The sequence below is a fragment of the Notothenia rossii genome (genome assembly GCF_949606895.1).
Source record: "Notothenia rossii genome assembly, chromosome: 5".
Taxonomy (NCBI): domain Eukaryota; kingdom Metazoa; phylum Chordata; class Actinopteri; order Perciformes; family Nototheniidae; genus Notothenia; species Notothenia rossii.
In genome coordinates this window covers 81,351,796-81,375,157 of record NC_136903.1, presented here as the reverse complement: position 1 = coordinate 81,375,157, position 23,362 = coordinate 81,351,796, and the positions used below count along the sequence as shown (strand labels likewise).

General features: G+C 42.1%; 1 protein-coding gene across 16 annotated transcripts in view; it reads right to left on the bottom strand.

The window, feature by feature from the left end:
* Positions 1–23,362, bottom strand: part of celf4 (CUGBP, Elav-like family member 4) — an 81,238-nt gene that overhangs the window by 2,809 nt on the left and 55,067 nt on the right. The window contains exons 1-12 of one of the 16 annotated variants that reach the window (XM_079680162.1): positions 21,674–21,747; positions 14,897–14,947; positions 10,131–10,259; positions 9,132–9,211; positions 8,678–8,857; positions 7,684–7,843; positions 6,743–6,895; positions 6,220–6,330; positions 4,774–4,836; positions 4,007–4,087; positions 2,424–2,567; positions 1,166–1,361 (exon numbers count right to left, since the gene is read on the bottom strand). In XM_079680162.1, coding sequence (XP_079536288.1) covers positions 1,234–1,361; positions 2,424–2,567; positions 4,007–4,087; positions 4,774–4,836; positions 6,220–6,330; positions 6,743–6,895; positions 7,684–7,843; positions 8,678–8,857; positions 9,132–9,211; positions 10,131–10,259; positions 14,897–14,945 — 1,278 coding nt within the window. In that variant the 5' untranslated portion in view covers positions 14,946–14,947; positions 21,674–21,747 and the 3' untranslated portion in view covers positions 1,166–1,233. Of the gene's footprint in view, positions 1–1,165; positions 1,362–2,423; positions 2,568–4,006; positions 4,088–4,773; positions 4,837–6,219; positions 6,331–6,742; positions 6,896–7,683; positions 7,844–8,677; positions 8,858–9,131; positions 9,212–10,130; positions 10,260–14,896; positions 14,948–21,673; positions 21,748–23,362 lie in introns of those variants that run through there. The other 15 variants (XM_079680156.1, XM_079680168.1, XM_079680164.1 and 12 more) reach the window with 15 other exon arrangements.

Here is a 23,362-nt window from a genome sequence, read left to right as displayed (position 1 = left end):
TGGCACTGTTGTAATCTCCTTTTTGAAAAACAATTAAGTTTCGTTTTTTATTTAAATCACACCGTCTAATCCTGTTTTTAAAATGATGAAGGGATTTTAAATAAAGAAACACCTTAACCCTCAAGTGTCATAAGAAGTTAAGCAGCGCTCTAGCTTGTATTTTAACAGTAACACTTTGTGCAGAAATGTTATCAGTTGTAGTGACTGTCAATCTCGGGCTGCAAGAACGGAAATCAAAAAGAGATGTTTTCTCTGGCGTTCCGTTGAAAATGTTTTTATATATCAGAAGTAATGGTGCCACATATTTTGTGACACATCGGTACCGGTTCGCGCTATTCTTCCCGCAGTGATATGCCTCGGGACAGCGTCTGGTACGGTTCAGTTAGTTTGTGAGTGGGTGATAAGTTGCCCTTGAATGAAGTCATCAGTGGTGAATGAACGACGCAGCCCAAACTCTCCATCACAAAGATGAAGGGAGGAGACAAAGAGGAACAGCACAATTACCCGCCTGAGGGGTAATAAATGCCTCTCCCTTGGAAGCAATTCCTTCCCGGTGCAACACACTGAACCATTTACCAATTATCTTTTACCTACAGGGTAACGTCCAGGGTCACTTACTGTAAAGCTGTACTACAAATAGAGGAGGCTTCATGTTAGTAAACGCTCCTACAGCTTTGTTTGTTATAACCGGCCATTAAAGCTGATTGTTATATTTATAAGACGCATGACAGAGGGCATAACATTTCACAACATAATAACATATTTAACATTTTGTATCCCTTATATAATGTTAGTCATCAAACTGTAAACATGACTGAAAGGTTTTGGATTTGTATGTTGTCCGCTTTTAAATGGTGACTATACGCTACTGTAAATCTTATACAACAATGACGTAGATGGAATTAACATTTACAAATGCGTACTTAAACTATCAACAAAGAGGGTAACATGTCATCACTATTCTTCACAGGCAATTTGCAGATGATCAGGCAGTTATTAGGCTTCTGCAAATGTTTTATGACATTTATAAAAGGTTACTGAAACGACGTCAGCCGGTGCCAGAAAGAGCTTGCCATTTGAGCATTTTGTCAATACAATATGCAGCGATTGGTTCAGCTAATCACCGATCAGACTAAAGCCACAGCGATTGTTAGGAGAGCCTGACCTGTCTTTCCCTGTGTGCGACGGCTGCCCCGGCCGCCAGGGGGGTGGCGGCTGGCTGGGGCCTGGGGGCTAGTAGGGGCGGTTGGCGTCCTTCGGCCTCTTCAGCTGCACCTTGAGTCTTTTCATGCCGATCTGGAAGCCGTTCATTGATTGGATGGCAGCTTGGGCACTGCCTGGGTTGTCAAAGCTGACAAACCCTGGGGGGAAAGACGGGAGAGAGAGAGAGAAGGAAGAGGACGCGGTTAGATGAAGAGGCAAGGACAGTCCGGGGTTACAAAGTAAGGAATAATGAAGATGGGTTCTATAAGATGAAACACATATAGTAATGTAGAAATTCACAATAAAATAAATCATTGAATCTATGCAGAAAACAGTTAAAAAGCACAATTACTTAGCATTAATATAACAACTACTTTAGCTACATTATACAGCGCTTTATAAGCATTAATACAGTATGACAACAACAAGGGTTCACAATTATAACAACATGCAACAAAATCACGATATGAACTTGGTGATGGGATGTAAAACCAAAACATCAACGTCGTTGTGCTATTTTTCTGAGTTTCGCTTTTTAACCCCCACTTGAAAGTGAGAAAGCATCAAATCACAAATTAAAGCCTGCATCTCAAAATTGCAACATGAATAATACAACATTAATGTTGTGTTGTATTAATGAGCAAAAGCTACTTTGCAAATAGGTTGCACCTGACGGACTCTCCATTAAATATTCTCCACCAGCCATTTATAATTTGCCTCATAATTATACGTTGGACTAAATTGTGCTGTCAGTGGCACAAAGTGAGACAGCACTCTCTCTGTCATTGCATGCTCGAGCGACTGTTATATTCTTAGCACGCGTTGCTGTTGCTTACAGTAAATTAGAGACTGAGAGCCGTTTGTATTACATGCATAAAGAGCACAATGGCAATGCAACTATGCAAATAACACAGCTCACTTCTATCAAAATAAGTTTGACTATTGATGTGTTATAGTGTATATTACTCAAATAATGATCAATGTAAGAAATAAGTCTTCAAAATAAAACAGCTTTAATGATATATAAACTAGCCTAACAACCAGCTTCTGCACAACTGTAGAAAACTGTCTCCACTGTTTTGTTTTCATTTTTTGTTCAAAGGGGAGGGGTGTTGAGAGGTTAGGGAGGGGGTGTTGACTGCGGTAAAGAAGGTGATTAGTAAAAAAGAATAATCAGAATAAATAACCAATAATCTTTTGGTTTGTTCATTTTTACCCACCAAAGCATTTACTTTGGTTTGTCGCCCGATCCACAAACACTTTGGAGGAGATGACATTACCGAAAGGCAGGAACATCTGCATCAGCTCTCCATCCCCAAACTCCTGAGGGAGGTGGTAGATGAACAGGTTGCAACCCTCTGGTCCTGCATATATAAACAGAGAGAGAGAAGGGGAGAGACAAAATGTGGGAGGAAGAAAAAGAGATAAGGGGCAAAGGTCAGAGAGAGAGAGACATGGAGAAGCATGTGGAAAGCCGCAGGAGGAAACCTGGCATAAACCTTTTGAAGATAGTCAATCAATTTCAAGATGTGCTTTTTTTGGTCTTATAAACCATTCAACCCGAGCTAGAACATCTTTTGTGATTTCCCAAAACTTCTGTATTTTAGTTACAGTTCTTGTCACTGATATAAAGTAGTTGGAAGAATTATGTGATTTAGCGACATGTAATCAAACCAAGACCAACAATTAGTCAACTGACAGTAAATGATTAATGAACCATTTGACAATAAATTAAACCTTAGTTTTTCATGCAAAAATACTGAAAGACTTTGCAATCGTGCTGTACTATAGCTCCTCAGCGATGACACAACGAAATGTCTTTAACTGTAGACATATACTTCAAAGGTGTCATATGGGATTTAGAAATGTGTATCATTTCCTTATAAAGCCGGGTCTCTTCTCAATCTTGCAACATGCCAACTCCCACACAAAGTATTTTTTGTCTTCTATTAATGAATAATTGTTATAACACTTGCTTCCAATGGATGGATATGCGAGAACCCAGCAGGACTAACACATGTACCTGCGGTTTGAGAGAGATAGTGCCACCAGGGAGTTGCTAATTGCCTGATTACCTGAAGTTTTGAGAATGAAACTCTTTTAGCTAAGGATGTTTTAATGTTAAAGAAAAATACCAGACTTATATTTTTGTGTTGTGATAATCTAGTTTGCAATATATTTCCCTGATATTAAAAGTAGATGAATCAGATGAGCCCTAACTGCTGTACTTGTATAGCCTCTGGGAAGCCACAGCTGGTAGATGCTGGCATTGTTTTGTTTATTTTCCACAAGAGGGCAGTAAGGTCCTAAACATGGCTGTCCCAAGCCGGGAGTTCACTGAGTTCATGAATAGGTTTACAGCTCAGTTTGAAACCCTCAATAAAGGTAGTAAACTTAGTCACCCTACAAACAGGGGGGAGATCATCATTTATCATATAAACTGACACTGAATATTCATTTTTATTAAGTGTTTTATTTAATCATAAAGTTTTCTCTGTTAAAGACTTCAAGCGAGTCTGTTCTCATCAATCCTGACTGATACTATACTCTGTGATAGTGAGAGGACTTTAAATATTTAGCTTTTCGCAGAAGGCTGAATATAGGCCTGAAAACAGAGTGAGCCCTGCCTGCCTGGATATTTAATTATTTTTTTGTTTAAACGTGGGTGTTTATTCCAGGACCGTATTGGCAGGAGGGTTTAAGACAAACAGAGAAGTAAATATGAGTAAATGTTTGCAGCATGTATGAATATTTAGAAGTGAATGGTGTGCCGTGTGTGTGTGAGAATGAATGTGTGTGTTACCTTCTCGTTGCTGCTGAGGAATGATGGGTGGAGGGTGGGGGAAGGCTTGGCTGATCTGGCCGTATGCAGCGGGGTAGGCTGCTGAGACACACACGCACACAGGGCGGATCAGATAACAGCCATGACAAGATTCCACACACACTCGGATACATACAAACAATGTGATATATGCAGGGGCACAGCAGGCAATCGATCAGATAACAGACAATAGAGTTTACATGTTGCACACACACACACACACACACACACACACACACACACACACACACACACACACACACACACACGCACACGCACACGCACACGCACACATGGAGCACAAAAGAGAGAATAAATTGATGTAGTTAGACTGAAGCACCTAATGTTACATGATCGAAATTCAAATTCAGAGAAAGAATATCCTTTTCTCTGATACACGCATACATACACACACACACACACACACACACACACACACACACACACACACACACACACACACACACACACACACACACACACACACACACACACACACACACACACACACACACACACACACACACACACACATACACACATACACATACAAACACACACACACACACACACACACACACACACACACACACACACACTTGACGCGTACACACACACACCCACCCACGCACGCATGCACGCACGCACGCACGCACACACGCACACACACACACACACACACACACACACACACACACACACACACACACACACACAGATCAGAGGGGCTGTGAGAGTGACAGACAGACCTGCATATTGCTGGACTCCTGTGTAAGCCTGCTGGAGAGGATCAGCTGCAGTGGGACTTTGAGCTGCTCCACGAAAAGGAGAAGAGGAAAGAGGAGGAGGTGGTGGTAGTGAAAGGGGGGGGGGCATGGATGGATGGAGGTGTGTGTGTAGGGGGAGAGAAATGAGGTGGAGAGAGACGGAGGGAGAATGTAGATTGAGGAGAGGGCACGGAGGAAGGCGAGAGTAATATATAACCGGGGTGAGGGTGGGGGGGAGAGGCGATGCAGAGAAGAACAGACAGGAGAAGAAAAGCAGAAAGGTTAGAGAGACGAGCAGAGAGGCGTCCGCTCTGCTTTCAGCATGTGAGGAACTGAACTCTGAATGTCTTTTACTTTATGTTCCTCCTAAAGCATTTTAAAAGTAGCAACAAATAAATCCCAGACAAGCATGAAAGTAAAACTTTGAAAGACCACAGTTTGAACAAAAAACCACACTTAGCTCCACTGTCACCACAGGAAAGTAAAACATAATGTCTCCTATTATAAACAAGTCCTATGAGCAAGATATATATTTATTTTTCTGACAGAAAACAAGACAATTACAACACACACTCACAACACTGGATGCACCTGTTGCTATCACGTCACATGTGGGAGATACAGTTAATTATATCAAAATTAAAAGGGAACCAAACACTTGTAGCTACCACAGATGCTGCGCCACACTTATTAACTACCCATCTGTACACATGCACTTTAAGAACACCACTGAGAAAACACACACACACACACAAGTACACCGAAAACCATGTACACACACTGATTACCCAGCTAACACCAAAAACCAAAGATACTGAACACACCGAGGACTAACAGCAACACTGAAACACTGCCAGACGAAAGGGGAGAAGTGTTATGGGCTCACATAAAGGTCAATCAATTCAAAGCTTGTGAAATCATGTTCAAAAAGCCAGTGCTTGTATTATCCTTTGAAAAGTATTTTGCATGAAGAATAGAGAGTTTTGGTATAATTACAAAAGATTTGTTATTGTAAATAAAACTATTCTTATCTCTAAATAGAATTTGTGGACTAATAAAATCAAGGTTACACACAGATTTAAAGACAAGAGAACTGAGAAACACCGTGTGAAACAAAAATGACACAAAACAAGAGTACGAATGCAAGTCTAGCACTTAGTTGGTGTCTGAGTGTGGGAAGCGTGATGCCGTTTTCACCTTTAAATTTAAACTCCATTTTCACCTCAACTCAAAATCTTTACTTGACAGTCAAAACAAAAGCAGATTTTTCACAGGTTTTCAAACGGTGACATGAACAGCCTTTGCTATGACATGCCCCAGATGATTTCACAAGCTCAAAATCGTATTGACCTTTATTTGAGCACATGGGGACAAGGGATGAGGGAGTAGGATAGAGGTGAGGATGTGGGGGAGGGAGAGAAGTGCTACCTTCAGAGAGAGAGGACAGGAAGCAGCCACCCTGAACCCCAAAACAACTCCGCGGAGCCACGCCCAATCCGTTTTTCTCCGAGTCCTCCCTAAAAACCAACTCCTGCAACACTGGAGAGACAAGAGTGTAGAAAAAAACAAACAGATTTTTCTTCCACCACTTCACACACAAAAACCAATGAGGTACTATCCACGGCTCATGACACAAGCGCATACTTAGGCTCCAGCAGCCCATAAGCACCTTTGCCAAACACTCATCTCCTCGACATGCTGACTGTCTGCGGGCTAAATTCGTCTGGCCTCGGCCTCCTGAACATGCTTCAAGGCTATTCACGCCTGTGAGCCAGCAGCATGCACACTTTCCCGTTACAATGAATGCGTTTACTACAGAGTGTGTCTCTAAGGATTTAGGCGTCATGGTTTAACATGACAAACAAGGTATTCATAATTTATACAGCGTTATCTTTCTCCAAGAGCCGTGTTGCGTGTTTGCAAACATGCCCCCTGAATTCGTCGGACTTACCAGGGTAATGGTGTATCCCGTTGGTGAAGACAGCCTCTGTGGGAGGCTGCCCGTTTGCCTGGGGGGGCGGCATGCCAGTAAAACCATTTACACTAATGGGGGAGGGGATGCTGGTCACTGTGGGGGCGTTGATGCCTGGAGGGGTACTGCCACCTGCAGCCACGGGTCAGAGAGGCAAAGAGAGAAACAGTGAGCATTCCTCAGTATGTTTTTAGGACATTATAGAAAAGTCTTTGCTTTGATGGGACACCTAGTAACTATTGGAAATGTCAGAGGGCTCGGCCCAGTGGGCCGGTGACAACACTAAATGTCAGGGCAGATTCTCTTGTCCCAGTGTGTGCCTTACTGTGGCACAATGGCAAATAGATAGAAATCTTACTGACATAGTGTATACTAATAATGTACACTGCTTTGATGCTATCTTATGTGTGCCAATAATGTATTTGTTTTAGATGAGTGAAATGCCTGCAATGCATCTAGAACCATGTGTGGATCTGGTAAACAAATATTAGTACACTAAAAAAAACGTTTCCTCTGAAATGCTACAGTAGGGCATTAAAGGAACTCATTGTTTCTTTACTTATAACATATTACATTGCTGTTTTAAAGGCATCTAAAACATTTGAAGGATAGATTTGGTTTATTGCCTTGAAAATAAATCTGATTTGTTTTGTTAGAAATTCAGTTTTGCTGTAAATTCAGAGTATTATTTAAACATAAAAGTCAAATTGTATTTGTTAAGTAATCGGCTAGAATTTTGGAGATGAATAAGGCTGTTTTTTGTCTATGTCAAATGCAGCTAAAGTACCGTAAGCTTGTCACTTGGTGAGGCACAGGATTGTTTAAGATATGGCTATGGATTGCGTATCAATTCACTTAAGCAAATGCTTTCTTTGCTAAAGTGCACAGCCCTTTAAACTTTGGTCTTTCCCCACTGTTACCTGACGTCGGGGTCATCGGTCCTCCTGGGATGCCATTCATGGTCGCCATGTGCTGCATCTGGGCAGCAGCAAAGGCCGCCATCGGACTGAGGTAGCCTTGCTGACCTACAGACGCCATCAGTGCTGCCTGCTGCTGCACCTGCACAGTGGTGGAGAGGGGCTATGGAGAATATTGTAGGGAGAGAAGAAAATGTTACAATCGAGAAACTAAGAGATAAGGAAAACGTTAAAAGTAGTGGGGTATACAAGCAGAGATGGCAAAAGTACACACATCCTTTACTCAAGTAGAAGTACAGATACTCGTGTTTAAAAATACTCTGGTCAAAGTAGAAGTACTGACTAAACTCAAGAAGTATGGGCTTCGAAATGTACTCAAGTAAAAAAACGGACCTCCCTTTATATTAATAGAAAAATAATGTCATTGTTGGCTAATGAATGTTTCGATGCTGAACAACGGCAACATGACAACGTTTTCATTGGTCCCTCTTCTTTAGAGAAGACCAGCAAATGATGTATACACGGATCGTGTTAAAATCAATAGGCACGCAATGACTCTGAATAATAATGATCACGCCACCAAACGCAGATTAAAACTAAAGTAACCAGCATGTTTTGAAAATGTAAGAAGTAGAAAGTACAGGTATTTGTGTTCAAAATGTAAGAAGTAAAAGTAAAAAGTCATCATAAAAATAAGTAGTGGAGTAAAGTACTGATACCAGAAAAATGTACTTAAGTACAGTAACAAAGTATTTGTACTCCACTACTTCCCACCTCTATATACAAGTTAAAAAAAGACAGTGACTACAAGATAAAAGCAAGTTATTGAACATCTTAAAATGTGTTTGTTCCTTTTTCCCCGAAACAACATTTAGAGCTAATCTTTTTCTGTTGCTTTTTGCAGATCCAAATATGAGCTAGGCTTGAGCACTCTAGTCTGTGTGGTTCATTGCTTGAATAACTGTGGATAAAGAAGACGTTTAGCGGGGCGCCTTGCCTGAGCGTAGGCTCCGTAGGCTCCAAACTGCAGGGCCATAGGGTTGAAGATGCCCATCTGACCGGCCATCTGCTGCATGCGGCGGATGGTGCGCTCCTTATCCGTGTCGGCGAACTTCACCACCAGACTGGATGACGCACCCTGTGCACCAACCCATCCACCCGCCCACACATGCACACACAAACACCACGCAGAACATGTAAGTGAGTATGGACACACGTGACATAAGCTTGCACTTCACACACATCCTTTCCTGCCAAGGCAATGGCGTCATTTGGCACCAATTGCCTCGGAATAGTTACGATGGGTCATTTGCAAAGGACGAATTTCCTAACTGGGATTAATAAAGTATAGCTTAACTTTAAGATGGTAATCAAGCTCTATGTGACTCATCTCTCTACGTGACTTACCTCTCTAACATAAATCTACATGCTCACAGTTAGGATGTACTCACAGGCATTGTCTGGCTGCCGTGGAGCGCACTGATGGCGGCCTGAGCTTCAGCATGAGAAGAGTATTTTACAAACGCACAGCCTGAAGAGAGAGCGAGAAGGGAGACCATTAGTAAAGGGAAACAAAAAAGTGTGAACAAAAGAGGAGAGTTTGCTCATACAGTATCACCGCAGAACATTAACGGTAACAAGACAAAAGACAAACATTTCCTGAGATCATTGTTCACCTTGGAAAAGTTTCCCACTGCAGCAACTAACATTCAGTAAACAAAGCTCTCTTTGCTGAGATCCACGCTCAATAAGTGGGCAAAACATCCCACTCTGACACCATTAACAACTCTGTGATCCTCGGATGGGACTTAAAATGCCACAGCGTTCTGGTGTCGCTTACTATTGACAAACCCCGTTGATGAATTTGAATGATCAACTTCCCAGTAATTATTGAGCTAAAGCCCACTTAGCAGAGTAAGCTGGCGGATGAGGGCTTGTTAATGGAGCTTCACGGACGAATCAGAATGATCAAGCCCACTGTAATCATCAGGCTTAGTTATCATCGGACCCCATTGATTGGTTGCTAAGCCCGCTGATGAACTTCATGCATTGAACTTGTTACACTCTGACAAAATATCGAAAGGACATTTTTTTTGGCATAACATGAAGCCTGGTGGTTAATAAGGCCGGTGACTAAGCTTTTTCTTCTTCATTAGAGCCATGTAAGGTTAATGGGGTTCATCCGTGAAGAGTTGGTTGTTTGTATCTCTTATCCCTGCTGGCAAAGCCTTCAAATGGCATTTGCTGTTTGAAATGTACAGAAACTACAGTTTCCTTATGTAACCGCACCTCGGGTGGTTGTGAAATGTGCCCGCTTTGACAACACTCAACATGGTGTGTTTAAGGAGAACTTTGCAAAGTCACCAACTTTGAAAGGCCAAATCATTTCTGTGCAGTAGCCTGTGAAAAAAATGCTGCTGGCTCAAAGTCATAAACTGCTATAAACTCACCTTTGCTGTTTCCGTCGGGACCTCTGAGGATGGTGCATTCCTCGATGCTGCCGAAGGACTCGAAAAGGCGTCGCACGTCATCTTCTGACTGCTGCTTGTTGAGCATGCCAACAAAGAGCTTTCTGTCTTCTAATAGGAAAAGGAATAGGTCACGATCAGAGGATCAGAGATGCCTTTTGATATTCTACAGAAAGGCACGCCATGTTCACTGAAATAGCAGCTTTTTTCATCCTCACCTGCATGCAAAATGTCATAAAAGAGACTGTATATGATTTCCAAAGTAACACATGTTATCCACCCATTTCTTCTCATGTCTTTAGATCTCACTTGTGTTTAAATGACGCCATTGGCTTGAAGCTATTCGCTAAAATTACATTTTCTTGATGAGTATGCTAAGGGTTCATGGTCATACGTAGGTGTTCATCTCCATTTGGAAAACATCAGCAGTGCAATAACAATAAAATGACAATTAAAATGTTCATAACAAGTCAGTGACAGATGCTGATAATTACGTCACATAAACAACATGTATCATTTTAAAATAGTTGCTGAAGTAAAAGCATGGGTTTCCTAGTAAACCTGGTTTAGTTTGGACATATTTTCCTCTATTTCCATTACAAATGTGTAGTGTTAGATTAAATCATGATCAATACAAGAAAATCTTTTTTTCTGTCCTGTGGGAACACGCTTGGCGCCGTGCCCTCAGCGTGAGTCCTGGTCCCAGATGGTCATGGTGCTGCATTTCAACGTCTGATAATAACAACAAGATGCTCGCTCACGCCATACAGCACTGCCTCATCGACTTGTTTTAGAACTTCTATTTTCATTTTGTTATCGTGTCTTTATTATTATATATATAAAAAACAACTGCTTATTTTGCTAAATGGTTAGGTCGAGTGAATGTTGAGGTTATCCAATTATTCCATTTCTTTATCCGTGGTATCTTGCTGTATAAAATCAGCATTTTTGGCTTGTAATAATGTCATGTCCAAGACAAGCTGTGTTAAAAGCAATCTTATTTCTGTTTCAGGGTGAAATCTTAACATCATTTCATAGAGCTGTGGTACTGTATTATATCTAAAAGTGATAGAAGAATAAACTATTATCTCTAGTTTATCTTAGATATTATATATGTGAATTCTGCACAAAAAAAAAGGGAATGGTAAATCCAGTCTTCAATTTTTCTTCGATCACATTTTATGTTCACATAGCAATCAGTACATGGCATAAAGAGAGACAACATCTCTGTGACTCTTTGACCTGATGTTTCTGTCTGATATGACAAATACATTGAGGCTAACAATGGCTTGTCAGACAATCCCTGGGTCTGTCTTATCAGGCTAATCGGCCAATTTCAGTACATCAAGTACAACCTGTGAGGAATTGTGCCTGTCACGGTTATTAGACAGGCAGACGCGCCGGTGTGCCTGTCCTCAGGTCAGAACATGATTAAAATGTAATGGAAGTCTAAGTTAAGTTCCACAGCAAGTCTGTCCGCGGGGCTCTGTTTACATGTGATTGTTATTATTATTAAATATGCATCGCAGACAGGATGCTAGTGCCTGCTGCACAATAATGAGGCCGCAAGTTTCACAGAGAAATAAATTAGATACAAATAAATATACTCCAACAGAAATAACAAGTCAAAGGTTATGTTGAATCCAGCAGACAATTACAGGATTGTGGGGTTGATGAGGGGAAAACTGGATTTTACACAGGAAGTGATTAGCAGACTTTCCCCCAACATGGATACTGGAAAACATATACAAATAAAATGCCCACTTTCTGTAAAGGGACACGTTATGTAACTGGAAATATGTATCATTATGTTCATGCTATAAAGCCACCGAGCACCAATTTAACACATTTCATTGCGTATTTCTCTTTTTAGACACATATCATAGCAACCACTCTTTTGCACATGGCAACTGCCGTCCTCTTCTTTCCTGAAGTTAAAGTTGGCATTTGAGAACATTTTGTGAAAAGTGGAAGAAAAACTGCCTTAATCCAATAACTCATTTCCACTTTTTCAAAAAACTTTTAGACTGTCATAAAGAATCACCGGATGATATAATTAGACATAAATGTAATTTATTTTTGATCAAATGTGGCCAGACTGAGGTCCAGCACGGGTTCATTATTCACCATGACAGCATGATTGAGTCACTGAATGAGTGTTTGAGTGGGATTGTGAGGCAGACGGTGAAAGTGTGTTAGCGCACAACAGTAGCAGATGTGTCGGTGTGCTAGGCCGTCTGTTTTTACGTTGCACAGAATCGAGGACTTGATGAAATGGATGTATATGTTGGGAAATTAATGAGCCTCGGTCCAAGTGCCTCTGAATGCGCAAATGAACGTGTGTGAAGGTGCAGTTGTCTATGTGTGTGTGTGTGTGTGTGTGTGTGTGTGTATGTGTGTGTGTGTGTGTGTGTGTGTGTGTGTGTGTGTGTGTGTGTGTGTGTGTGTGTGTGTGTGTGTGTGTGTGTGTGTATGTGTGTGCATGCTAAGGGTCCGTTCCCCACTGCCGCTGCCTGACAGGGTGTCCTTGCAGAGTCAACAAGACTAATCTGCGTTCCGGCCTTGCACTGTGGGAGGTGGGGGACAGTTTACAAGAGTGGAGGACACACACATACACACACGCATGTTCACTCACACACATCTTGAAGTGTACACACCCCATTGGTGGATAGAGCCACAGCTCCCCAGGGAAGAGGCACCAATAAACCTTATATCTTTCTTTAGGTACTGTTAATACACACACACACACACACACACACACACACACACACACACACACACACACACACACACACACACACACACACACACACACACACACACACACACCCACACACACACACACACACACACACACACACACACACACACACACACACACACCATGTATACATCACTTCAGGGGACATTACATTGACTTACATGCATTTCCTGGAGACTTATCCTAACCTTAACCATAACCAACACATGCCTAACCCTGACCCTTACCCTTAAACTAACCCTAATCCTAAACCTAACCAAGTCTTCACCTGAAAATTAATGATTCCCCTCATGGGGACCTCCAATTTGTCCCTATAAGGGAAGCGAATCCCTACAGTAGGTCCTTGATTCCCTTATTTCCCTCTGATTAAATATTCAGTAGGCTGAAGTATTTCTAACATTATAAAGTTTATTACGAACTTATTAAAATATTTATTTTGCTGCACAGCACTCATAAAAGCAGCATTCATATATCCCTAACACTATCAATTCAACATTGATGGAAAGTAACTAAGGTACAATTTGAGGGTATTGTCAACATTTCGAAAGGTAATATTTTACAAGATATTATTGGTGCAGCCCTGTCTTTCATACAACTAAACTCTGTTATCTGTTCATTTCATAAAAGTCCACATAAAATATCCAAAACTCTAACAACCTGACTCCAATAATTAACTTAAAAAGACAAATGATCCCCAACTCCACCAGCTACAACAGTAAAATAACACCTGCACTGATGCCACATTAACAACCATCTAATAATAGGCAACATTTTCTGCAGAACAAGTACCTATACTTTTAAAACTTTTGATACCCCTAAACACTGACTATATTTACATCAGTAGAATTGGAAATGGAGAACTTTTCCCTTTTTTGTTGTACTGGTACCACTGGAGGATCTTAGTGTTTCTACCATTGCAATTCAAATACAACACCCTGACAGTACGATGAAGCTTTGCCCTCATGCCTGAGAAAAAACATCAGGGATAGAGAAGAGAAATGAAAAAGAAATAATCTTGACAAAACTGTGCAGAACAGACGAGGAGAGGAGACGTGGGCCGAGGACGTACATACAGAGAAAGATAGACCCACATAACAGACAGAGGTATAGACGGCCTGCATTGGCCTCACTTTGCTTCCTCAGGCTCGGTGCTCGCCTCTGTTCCCTCCTGCTCCATCAATCACACTCACAGCACCACCAAACTAAATAGAAGAGGATGTCACACAATCTTTCTTCCTTTCCTTCGTTTTTTTTTCCTTTACAGGCCAACACCTCTCTCTCAGTCCTTCTCTCTCTCTGCTTATCAACCTTCAACTCCTTGCATGCTCTATTTCCTCTTTCCTTCCACTCTTTTCTCCCTCCGTCTTTCTTACGACTGAAGAATCGCTCTGGTGCCAATTATATTCAACTGCAAAGTTTGAAAGACTACAGCCAAAAACGGTCAAACTGCATCAATCTTGCCTTGTATAGTCCATTGATTGATGTCAGCAGCGGGTCACTACATGTCTAGACTTAGAAAATGCGCTTTAAGCCGTCTTAGCTGTCAATACAGTACAGACACACAGATTACAAGACATCCACTTCCATTCACGCGGATATGTCAATTAAATCTGCACTTCATTTGGCTGATAGGAACTTGTGACACGAGTCAAATAGGACTCAGACAGCGTTATTAAAAGTGTTTGACAGAATCAAGTGACCTGTGTTCCCCTCGAGCGTGACATGACACGCATGTTTCCCTGTCTGTAAGTGCATAGTGCATGCATCAGTAGATATGATGAAACTCTAAGAAAGGGGCAGCGCACGCCAGCAGGAACACTGTTTTCATGAAGTGTTTCAAATATCGGAGGGTCCGGCCAGGCCCTGCTGTCTCAGGGGAGGGATAATAGTGAGGCTGATACGCGGGGGCAGCATGTTCGTAGGGCTGAAACAAAGGGAAGGAATGCAGGAAAAGGGAAAAAGGAATAGAAAGAAGAGGAGACATTACCTCCTCGACTCTCGCTGTCTGCTGGCTTCACCTGGATTGGTCTGTTCATCTGTGACAGAGAGAGAAAAAGAGAGGATTAGCATTATGTACTCATGTCATAGCGCATGGTTTACCCCCTCCCCCCCCAAAAAAAGTTTTCACTCAGCCAAATTGCGGGTAAAGTGTATTGAAAATCTCCAAAGCTGAAGCACTTATTGCCATTGGGGGAATAGCTGGTTGGGAATATGGGTTGGAAATATTATTTGATGTGAGATGAAAGGAGAGAGAAGGGTTGGAAAGGGGGGATAGGCAGAGGGATGAAGGGAACGATAGAAAGAGGGATGGAGGGAGGATGGTGGAGAGGTAACTCCGGGTCAGCAGAATGACTGTGAATGCTCTCTATGGATGCTTCTGGATGCCTTGTGCAGTCAGGATGTGGTCTGTGAGGACTATTCAGATATATTGAGGTGGACGCACACACACACACACATACAGCAAAATCAACCTCTACACACAGATTAAACGTGTAGCTTCACTACTAAATGTTTCTGCACAACCCTCTCTAAGACTCACACACATGCTTGTACAACACGCACACGCACACGCGCACGCACACACGCACACGCACACGCACACGCACACGCACACGCACACGCACACAGTCTGTCCCCCAGTGAGACCTTTCCACAGTGTGTCCGCCGAGAGCCTCCTTTCATTTCACTCCTGCCTGTCAAACCTTCCCTCTCCGCCTCACCACCCTGCTAAACGCTCGCCGCCAATCAATTTTTAATAATGCCAATCGCAACGCTGCCAGGAGGGATAGAAGGATGGAGGGGGGGAGGAAAAGGGGAGGAGAGAGGAGAGAGGAAGGGAGAAAGCTGAGGATGAAAGGGGCGGAGGGAAAGGTCAAGGTTCTGTGTGATGCAGCATCAGTGTTTTGCTAAATGTCATTAAATCTTTTCCTCAGACTTTGCTGATACAGTCATCATCTTAATGAATCCCGGGGCTTTCAGATGATTCACCAAAGGCGAAAACCTTTGAGCGAGAGGACACGGTGTCAGGGCGCAAACACAATTAACGCTCGGACCTTCACCCTTTCCCCGGCGCTTTCCTGCAGCTGATATTAAATCACATCATTCTCCATAGCACTTATTTAAAACGGAGTTACCCATTCCTTCCTCTCCCTCGTCTCCTCCCTCTCTTTGACAGCCAAGAGAGAACCCTGCTAATGTCTTTAATGTGCTGTGATGCATTATTTATCAGACTGGCTGTTGATATGGAAAAAGGACGAGTGGGGATAAAGGAATTGGCGAATGGGAAAAAAGGGAGTTAAAATGAGTAAAAGAAAGTGAAAGAGAGAAAGAGGGATGGGAATAAAAAACAAGCGTAGGAAAGTAGGAGGGATGAAACCAAACAGGGCGAGAAAGAAGAGAAACTAATGAAAAATGGTCAAAGAAAGTAGGGGGGAGGTCTGAGAGGGAAAGAAATGGTGATAAAAAAGGAAGCTGGGGGAGGAATGAGGAAAAGAGGACATAGGGGGAGATGAGGACATAGATCAGAGTGTGGGACAAGGTCGGCCCAGTACTCCCATGGGTCCTATAAGCCTGCATACATATGAGCGCTTTTACTGTGACCCATACAAATGGTCTGGCCTCAATCTGACCTAATTGTGTTCCACCTCCACTGGTTTTATATGCAAGCAGCGGTTTTTAACCCACGGTATGACGCCACTGACCCTCTGAGGTTATATTTCCTGGTCTTAATTTCACTCTGCACTGAGATTTATGGGATCTTTTTCCAACTTATTATATGAAGAACCTCGCCAGAGTTAATAATATTTCCATTGAAGTCTCTCTTTAATTCAGACAGAAACTGAAAAACCAATTAAACCCAAGGTAATTAATTTAATGTTATTGACACCGTCCCTTTGTCCGTTAATCAGCCTGAATTGATTCAAAGCAGGAATATACAACACTTGCCACATTAGAAAGATACAAATCTAGACAATATGTATGCTCATCCCGTATGGATATATCAGCAGCCCAAACGCACCTTTAAAATCCATGGCACACATGACGGTAATCTTATAGATGTAACTGTTAAGGAAGGGCTACATTCAAGTATAAAAAGTGGATATGACAAACATAAAAGGTCCTCCAATGTCGTCCCAAAACAATAAAAATTACAATTCCCTCCCATTTTTCCGACCCAGACGCCCCCCTTAACCATTTTTCCCCGCGTCTCTTCATTTGTCATTGAGCCGCGGGAACGTCCTCTCACACGTTTTTAGACACAGTTCAAAAATAATGTTAAGTGGTTAAACCATTATTTTCCTTTGTAACTGAAAGCTGAGTGGAGTTTCATGGGCTCTCTATCAGTGGTTTCCATTATCCAGAGCCCATAAACTGCTTCAAGGTCAGTTTTATCATCCTGCTCATAATGGGGTGAGTTAGCACCAGCCCACTGGACAACTGATCCCAAAACAGTTGTTAAAACCAGACGCTGACTTGCACGGATCGCTCCCCTAGGATGTATGTGGTGGTGTCAGCCAAAGCCAGATGGCATCATTGAGCAGCAGAAGCAATGCAATACTCAAACAATACATGGAGCTCTCTTCAGCTTAGTGGCAGTACGAGAAAGAAATCAACGTTAACAGAAATAGATGCAGACGTGTAGATTTATAAACACATGTGCACACACTCACATGCAGAAGTGGGTGGTCTTACATGACTGGACATTAAGGTTTATACTACACACACGCTTGGCAAGTCTACAATCACAAATAGTTCTATGCATCCAAGCGTGCATAGAAAAATACAACAGGATACAAGTAAGAGAGCGCACACACACCCACCCACCCACCCACCCACACACACACACACACACACACACACACACACACACACACACACACACACACACACACACACACACACACACACACACACACACACACACACACACACACACACACACACACAGAATATGTAAATGTGTAAATGTATCCTTGTGAGGCAGCATGTTCGGTAAATTGGCTCATCTCTCAGCATGCACACCTAATACCTCGCATGTAGTGAGCCTTTTTCTTCTCAGTCTATTCATCCTCGCATATGCCTCTACAAAAACGCACACACACACACACACACACACACACACACACACACACACACACACACACACACACACACACACACACACACACACACACACACACACACACACACGCACACACACACACACACACACACACACACACACACACACACACACACACACGCACACACACACACACACACACACACACACACACAGGCTTAAGCTCCATTGTTGCTGAAAGTCCACCTCAGCAGCCTCGTGTTGGAGTGGCCTTGGCGTACCACATGATCGACAGCTCAAAAAGAAACTGCGGCTTCACGAATGCACGGGCACACGCACTCCCACACACACATCGTGCTGCTACACTCCTCTGTTGATTATGTAACTCAATGACAGTGCTCTGCCTCAGTGCTGCCATAGATTCCCTGCTAACTAGAAGCTGAGGGAATACATGGTCTGCATGCAGCCTGTGCTGTACCAAACTGGTGAGTCATTCTTCTGAACCAGTGTAGTACGGCCTCGATGTCTAGCGAGGCCTAAACGATTCACTGAGAACAGTGGGGGACTGTACTTCGCTATATTAGATTCTACCTTGAAATGGAACAAAATTGAAGTCCTTGATCTGAGTTTTGCTGCTTACTGTATTGATTTCGCTGCGTGCGAAGCCGCAGAAATGAAGTTACAAAAACACGGTTACGGCGACAACTCTATGGGATTTCTACCCACTGAATTTCTTTATCGCGCCTTGTTATGTCAGATGCACTTCAAATACAGTTTATTACAAGTTGCTCAAGACTGGTGCCAGCATCTGAAAAACCACACACTCCACCTAATACATGCAGCCGCAGCAATCCACAACACTCGCAGGGACACACTCCCATCATCGTCTGTGAAGAAGAAGAACATTGAAAGTATGCTTTACGGAACTCGGGAGAGGGAGGTAGGATTTTTCTCATTTTCACCCCCGTCTGGCAGATGTGTTTTTGAGAAAGAGAGAGAGTGGAGCAGTGCAGGCCAGGTCATTTCATTATCAGAGTGAGAAACCACTCCCAGGGAAGCAAAGAAGGCTGCCTTCATAATATTCATCTACTACTATTGTGAAAACATGCTCTCTTTTACATTCTGCAGCTGAAGGAGCGTCATTCTCTTCCCGTCCCATTTGAATTAGGGAGTTCTTTGTCTGCTTTCTGGTCAATTCTAATGGTTCTTTATATGAAAGTGAGTATCTAAAAAGACAGCAGCTGCAGATGTTGAGATTCTCTGCAGGAGCAATATCACAGGGTCTAAGTGTAACCAAACGCCGGCGGCTCACGCTGTCAAATGGAACACTGGCACTCGACCTGGCCCTGCTTTCCAAAATATCTCAGCATGTGCAACACTCATCTTGGGATGGAAACATGCCAATGGAAACATTAGCTGAACAAATATGGTTATAATCCTGAGATGCTTTTGGGAAACAGGGCTCTTGTACACAGGGGGAGGAAAACAAACCCTCAGTGGCGAGATAAGCTGAACATCTAGAAACATTTAACAGGCATGTAATAGATTTTTACCAATGGTCAGAAAGAGGACAACCTATTTTAAAAGTATTGATTTTACATTAATTCACAGAAGCACGAGGCTCCCATGGTGGAATACCCCCTGTGTTTCCATCAAAGCTCCTACAGTACATGTAAAAAATTCATTTTATTGACTTTCGCCACCTCTTGAGGCACAAAAGTATTTTACAACATCTGTAGAAAAAGGGAAGCTTACACTCTTCCACAGCCATTACCACTTCACACTGCCGTAATGTGACTAATGGAACGGGGATTTGCTTGTGCGAGGAGGAAACACATTTTTCCCCTGGCACAAGATGTGTTCATCAGGAGCAGGATTCAGGTCAGTCAGTCAAATGCTATCAACTCATGCCCAGCCAACAAGCCACTCAGCAGACAGAGCTACAGAAGCAGTTATTGTTGCATATAGTATAATGTTTGGAGACTTTACTAAATGTACCCAATGTAAACCACATGCGAGCACAGTCAAAAAATATATTTCTCTAACCTGTGGAGAATAAGTATGAATATCTGTAACTTGAGTAAAAACAAGCAATAGTACTTGTTGTGTAATGAATGTACTTCAAATGTAATATGTTGTAGAATAGCCCATTTGAAAACAATACATACTTTACTTTTTTTTGGAATAAGATTATTGATGTTTACATATTTTTTTAATGTTATTATTATAGTTTATTAGTTCAACAATCAGTTATAATAATCAATCTGTCTTCAAACTTTTGTCATCCACTTATTTACTGCACCTTTAACAGCCACTCTCTCTATATTGTTGAATTTATTTTACTTTTATTGGACATTTGTCAAAAGCAGCACCTATGTATTTCGCACCATATGCAAACAACAGCTATTACATTTGTAATACCCAGAATGCAGTGTGATGTCACTGACATTGGGGTCAGTTTCTAGAGTTGAAGAGGGCTGGAGAGTTGATGGAAGCTTGGATTTCCATCAGGTTTAACGTCTACACATCTCAGAGAGCATTTGGCCTTTTTGCCTCCCTGTAGCTCAGTGGTTCTCAAAGTGTTGGGTGCGCCCCCCCAGGGGGACGCAGAGGCATGACAGGGGGGGCGCGAGAGACCAGGAGGAAAAATGGTTATTTAAAAAAAAAAAAAAAAAGATAAAAAAAAAAAGAAATCATATTTTGAAAGATTATTGATTCGAAAATAATATGATACAGTACTATTAAGTCTGGGTCTCTGTGTTTCATTAAAGCTCGGCTCTGTGTGTGTGTGGAACGAGCCATTTTGTCTGCGAGAGCGAGAGAGAGAGAGAGAGCGCACCGGTACCGGATATCGTTGATGTTTCTGGTGCTAGCGAGCTACGCTAACGGATATAAGGAGTTTTTTCAACAACAAGGTGGAGGAGAGTCCTCTCCTGTCAGACTGAGAGGCTCAGTGAACTAAATGACTCTCTCAGGGTTATCTCAGTGGGTCTCAAATGTTTTGGTCACCATTAATGTAAACAATTATGTCCGAGGCACATGTTTATATGATCATTATAGTTATAAAAAAATAAGAGAATAAATTAAAAACAGGTATGAAATACTATATGATATTAAAAAATGAATAAAGTTTAAAAGGAAAGTGATTTGTAAAATATCCATAAAGAAAAAGTAAATCTGTTTACAGTTCTGTTTCAGATGGGTGTTGAGAGAGGTATCCATAGATCTCTTCATGTTGCTCTCAAAGTGCACCAGATTGATGCATTTAACTTCAATATTTAAAAATAAATCTTCCCGGGGGAGCGTGCCCCCGGACCCCCCTATGTAAGGTCCACACACCAACTATAAAAATAGCACTTTACCCCTGCTTACACCTATATGCCGTGAGCTGATTATCGAGCCTTCATTGTAACTGTCAAACTGTGTGACAGTAAGTTACCCCACAGCACCCCCAAAAGAAATCTCTGGCGCCGCCACTGAGCCTGACTATTTGTGTTGGGGGGGGGCCCGACTTTTCTTTTTCTCCAAAGGGGGGGCCTGACAGCAAAAGTTTGAGAATCACTGCTGTAGCTCTTCACCCTGTCATGTGACCAGACTACAAACCTCTCTTTTGATGTTCAAGTGAAACATATTGCAAAGAGATCAATGTCTGTGTGTGAGGGTAAATAGGACTATGAAGCAAAACATCCCAATCTCTTTCCTTTTGTTGCGTTCTCCTCTGCTTTATCCCTTCTCATCTTCACAGACAAACAGAGTCGGGCGCTCTGTATCACGTCAGATCGAGGATGAGAAGAGAGTTTCCTGACAACGGGACAGCCTGGCCCCGCAGTTGTTTGGGCTGGGATTGAGTGGCATGCTGCAGTCAGGATACAGGAGCAAAATAAATATAAGAAAAAAAACAACAACAACAATTCAGATATATTATAAATCGGCACATTCTGTGCTTTCTGCCGCTGCTAGTAGAACAACAACGTGGCTGCAGTGTACATTATGGAGACACTGGCTCTCATTTATCAATATTTCGTTATTTTGTTACTTTAAATTGTTGACATGATATAGTGCTGCACCAAAACTTGCTCTCAACAATAATATGCCTGCAGAATGCTTGTATGGACTCTCCATTGTACTGCAGTGCGAACTGGGAAACAGTACAGATGAATGGGGTAAAGAAATGGTAAAATGAATACTCATTACTAAGTACATCAAGCGATTATCTTTTACAAAAACTTTTTTTAAAGTTTAGGGTTAAATATGCAAATGAGGCATAATCTTTTTAGATGTGTGCAAACCCAGGGTTGATCACAATTCTTTTCATATTATAATCAACGGTTTTTACAGAGGGGATTTTGATCATCTCCCTCAAAACATACATCTGAAAAAAACATCATAAGCCATTAAAAATACATTTTAGACCTGTTTTTAGGATTAAAATGTTCTATATATCAGGCTATGAATGATATATGAACAAGCCGCCTTAAAAGAATATAGATATAATTGAAGTTTGGTGTAATAATTGGTGCTAAAGCAGAGATTTCTGGACCTGAATATGAGAAAGAAATGGCTTTCTCGAAAGAACTCCATACATTTTGCTTGAGGGGAATGGGGTTAAATATTTAAAACTAATATATATTATCATCAAATGTCCCCAGTTGATGACATTACAGTTTTAAGAAATGTTATTTTTAATTGGGCAAATGAAGCATTCTCTAATGCCAGGCGAATTAAGTAGAAATGTTACGTAAATAGACAAAGTTATTAAAACAACACCTTGATGCATTCTAGCTCCTTTCACTTCCTACACATGATATTCCAAAGCATTGTAATAACGCTGTGGTCCCTGTTGGAGAGACTGAGCGAATGAAAATGCGGTCGCCATCTTTTTTCTCGGCCTGTTTCTATATGCTACTGCTCGCTTTGTGGTGCTGGCGTCCCAGTAGTGTCTATAGCGAGATCACTACATCTCCACAAAGGCAGATGAGAGGGAAACACACAGGGATCACAGGAGGAGGCAAACCTCCCCGTCCAACCCTCTGATCATCGCAGATTTCTTCATCAACATGGCTTTAACAGGGAACATGAAAACAGAGAGGGGTAGGATGCACACACACACACACACACACACACACACACACACACACACACACACACACACACACACACACACACACACACACACACACACACACACACACACACACACACACACACACACACACACACACACACACACACACACACACACACACACACACACACACACACACACACACACACACATATCCAAATCTGATTCATCCAAGAGCAAGGAAGATCTTTCCTGACCTTGGGCGCTGTGTTACTCTCTTTTGCTCTCTGGCAAATACTTTCTTCAACTTTGTGAGGACCTGTTGT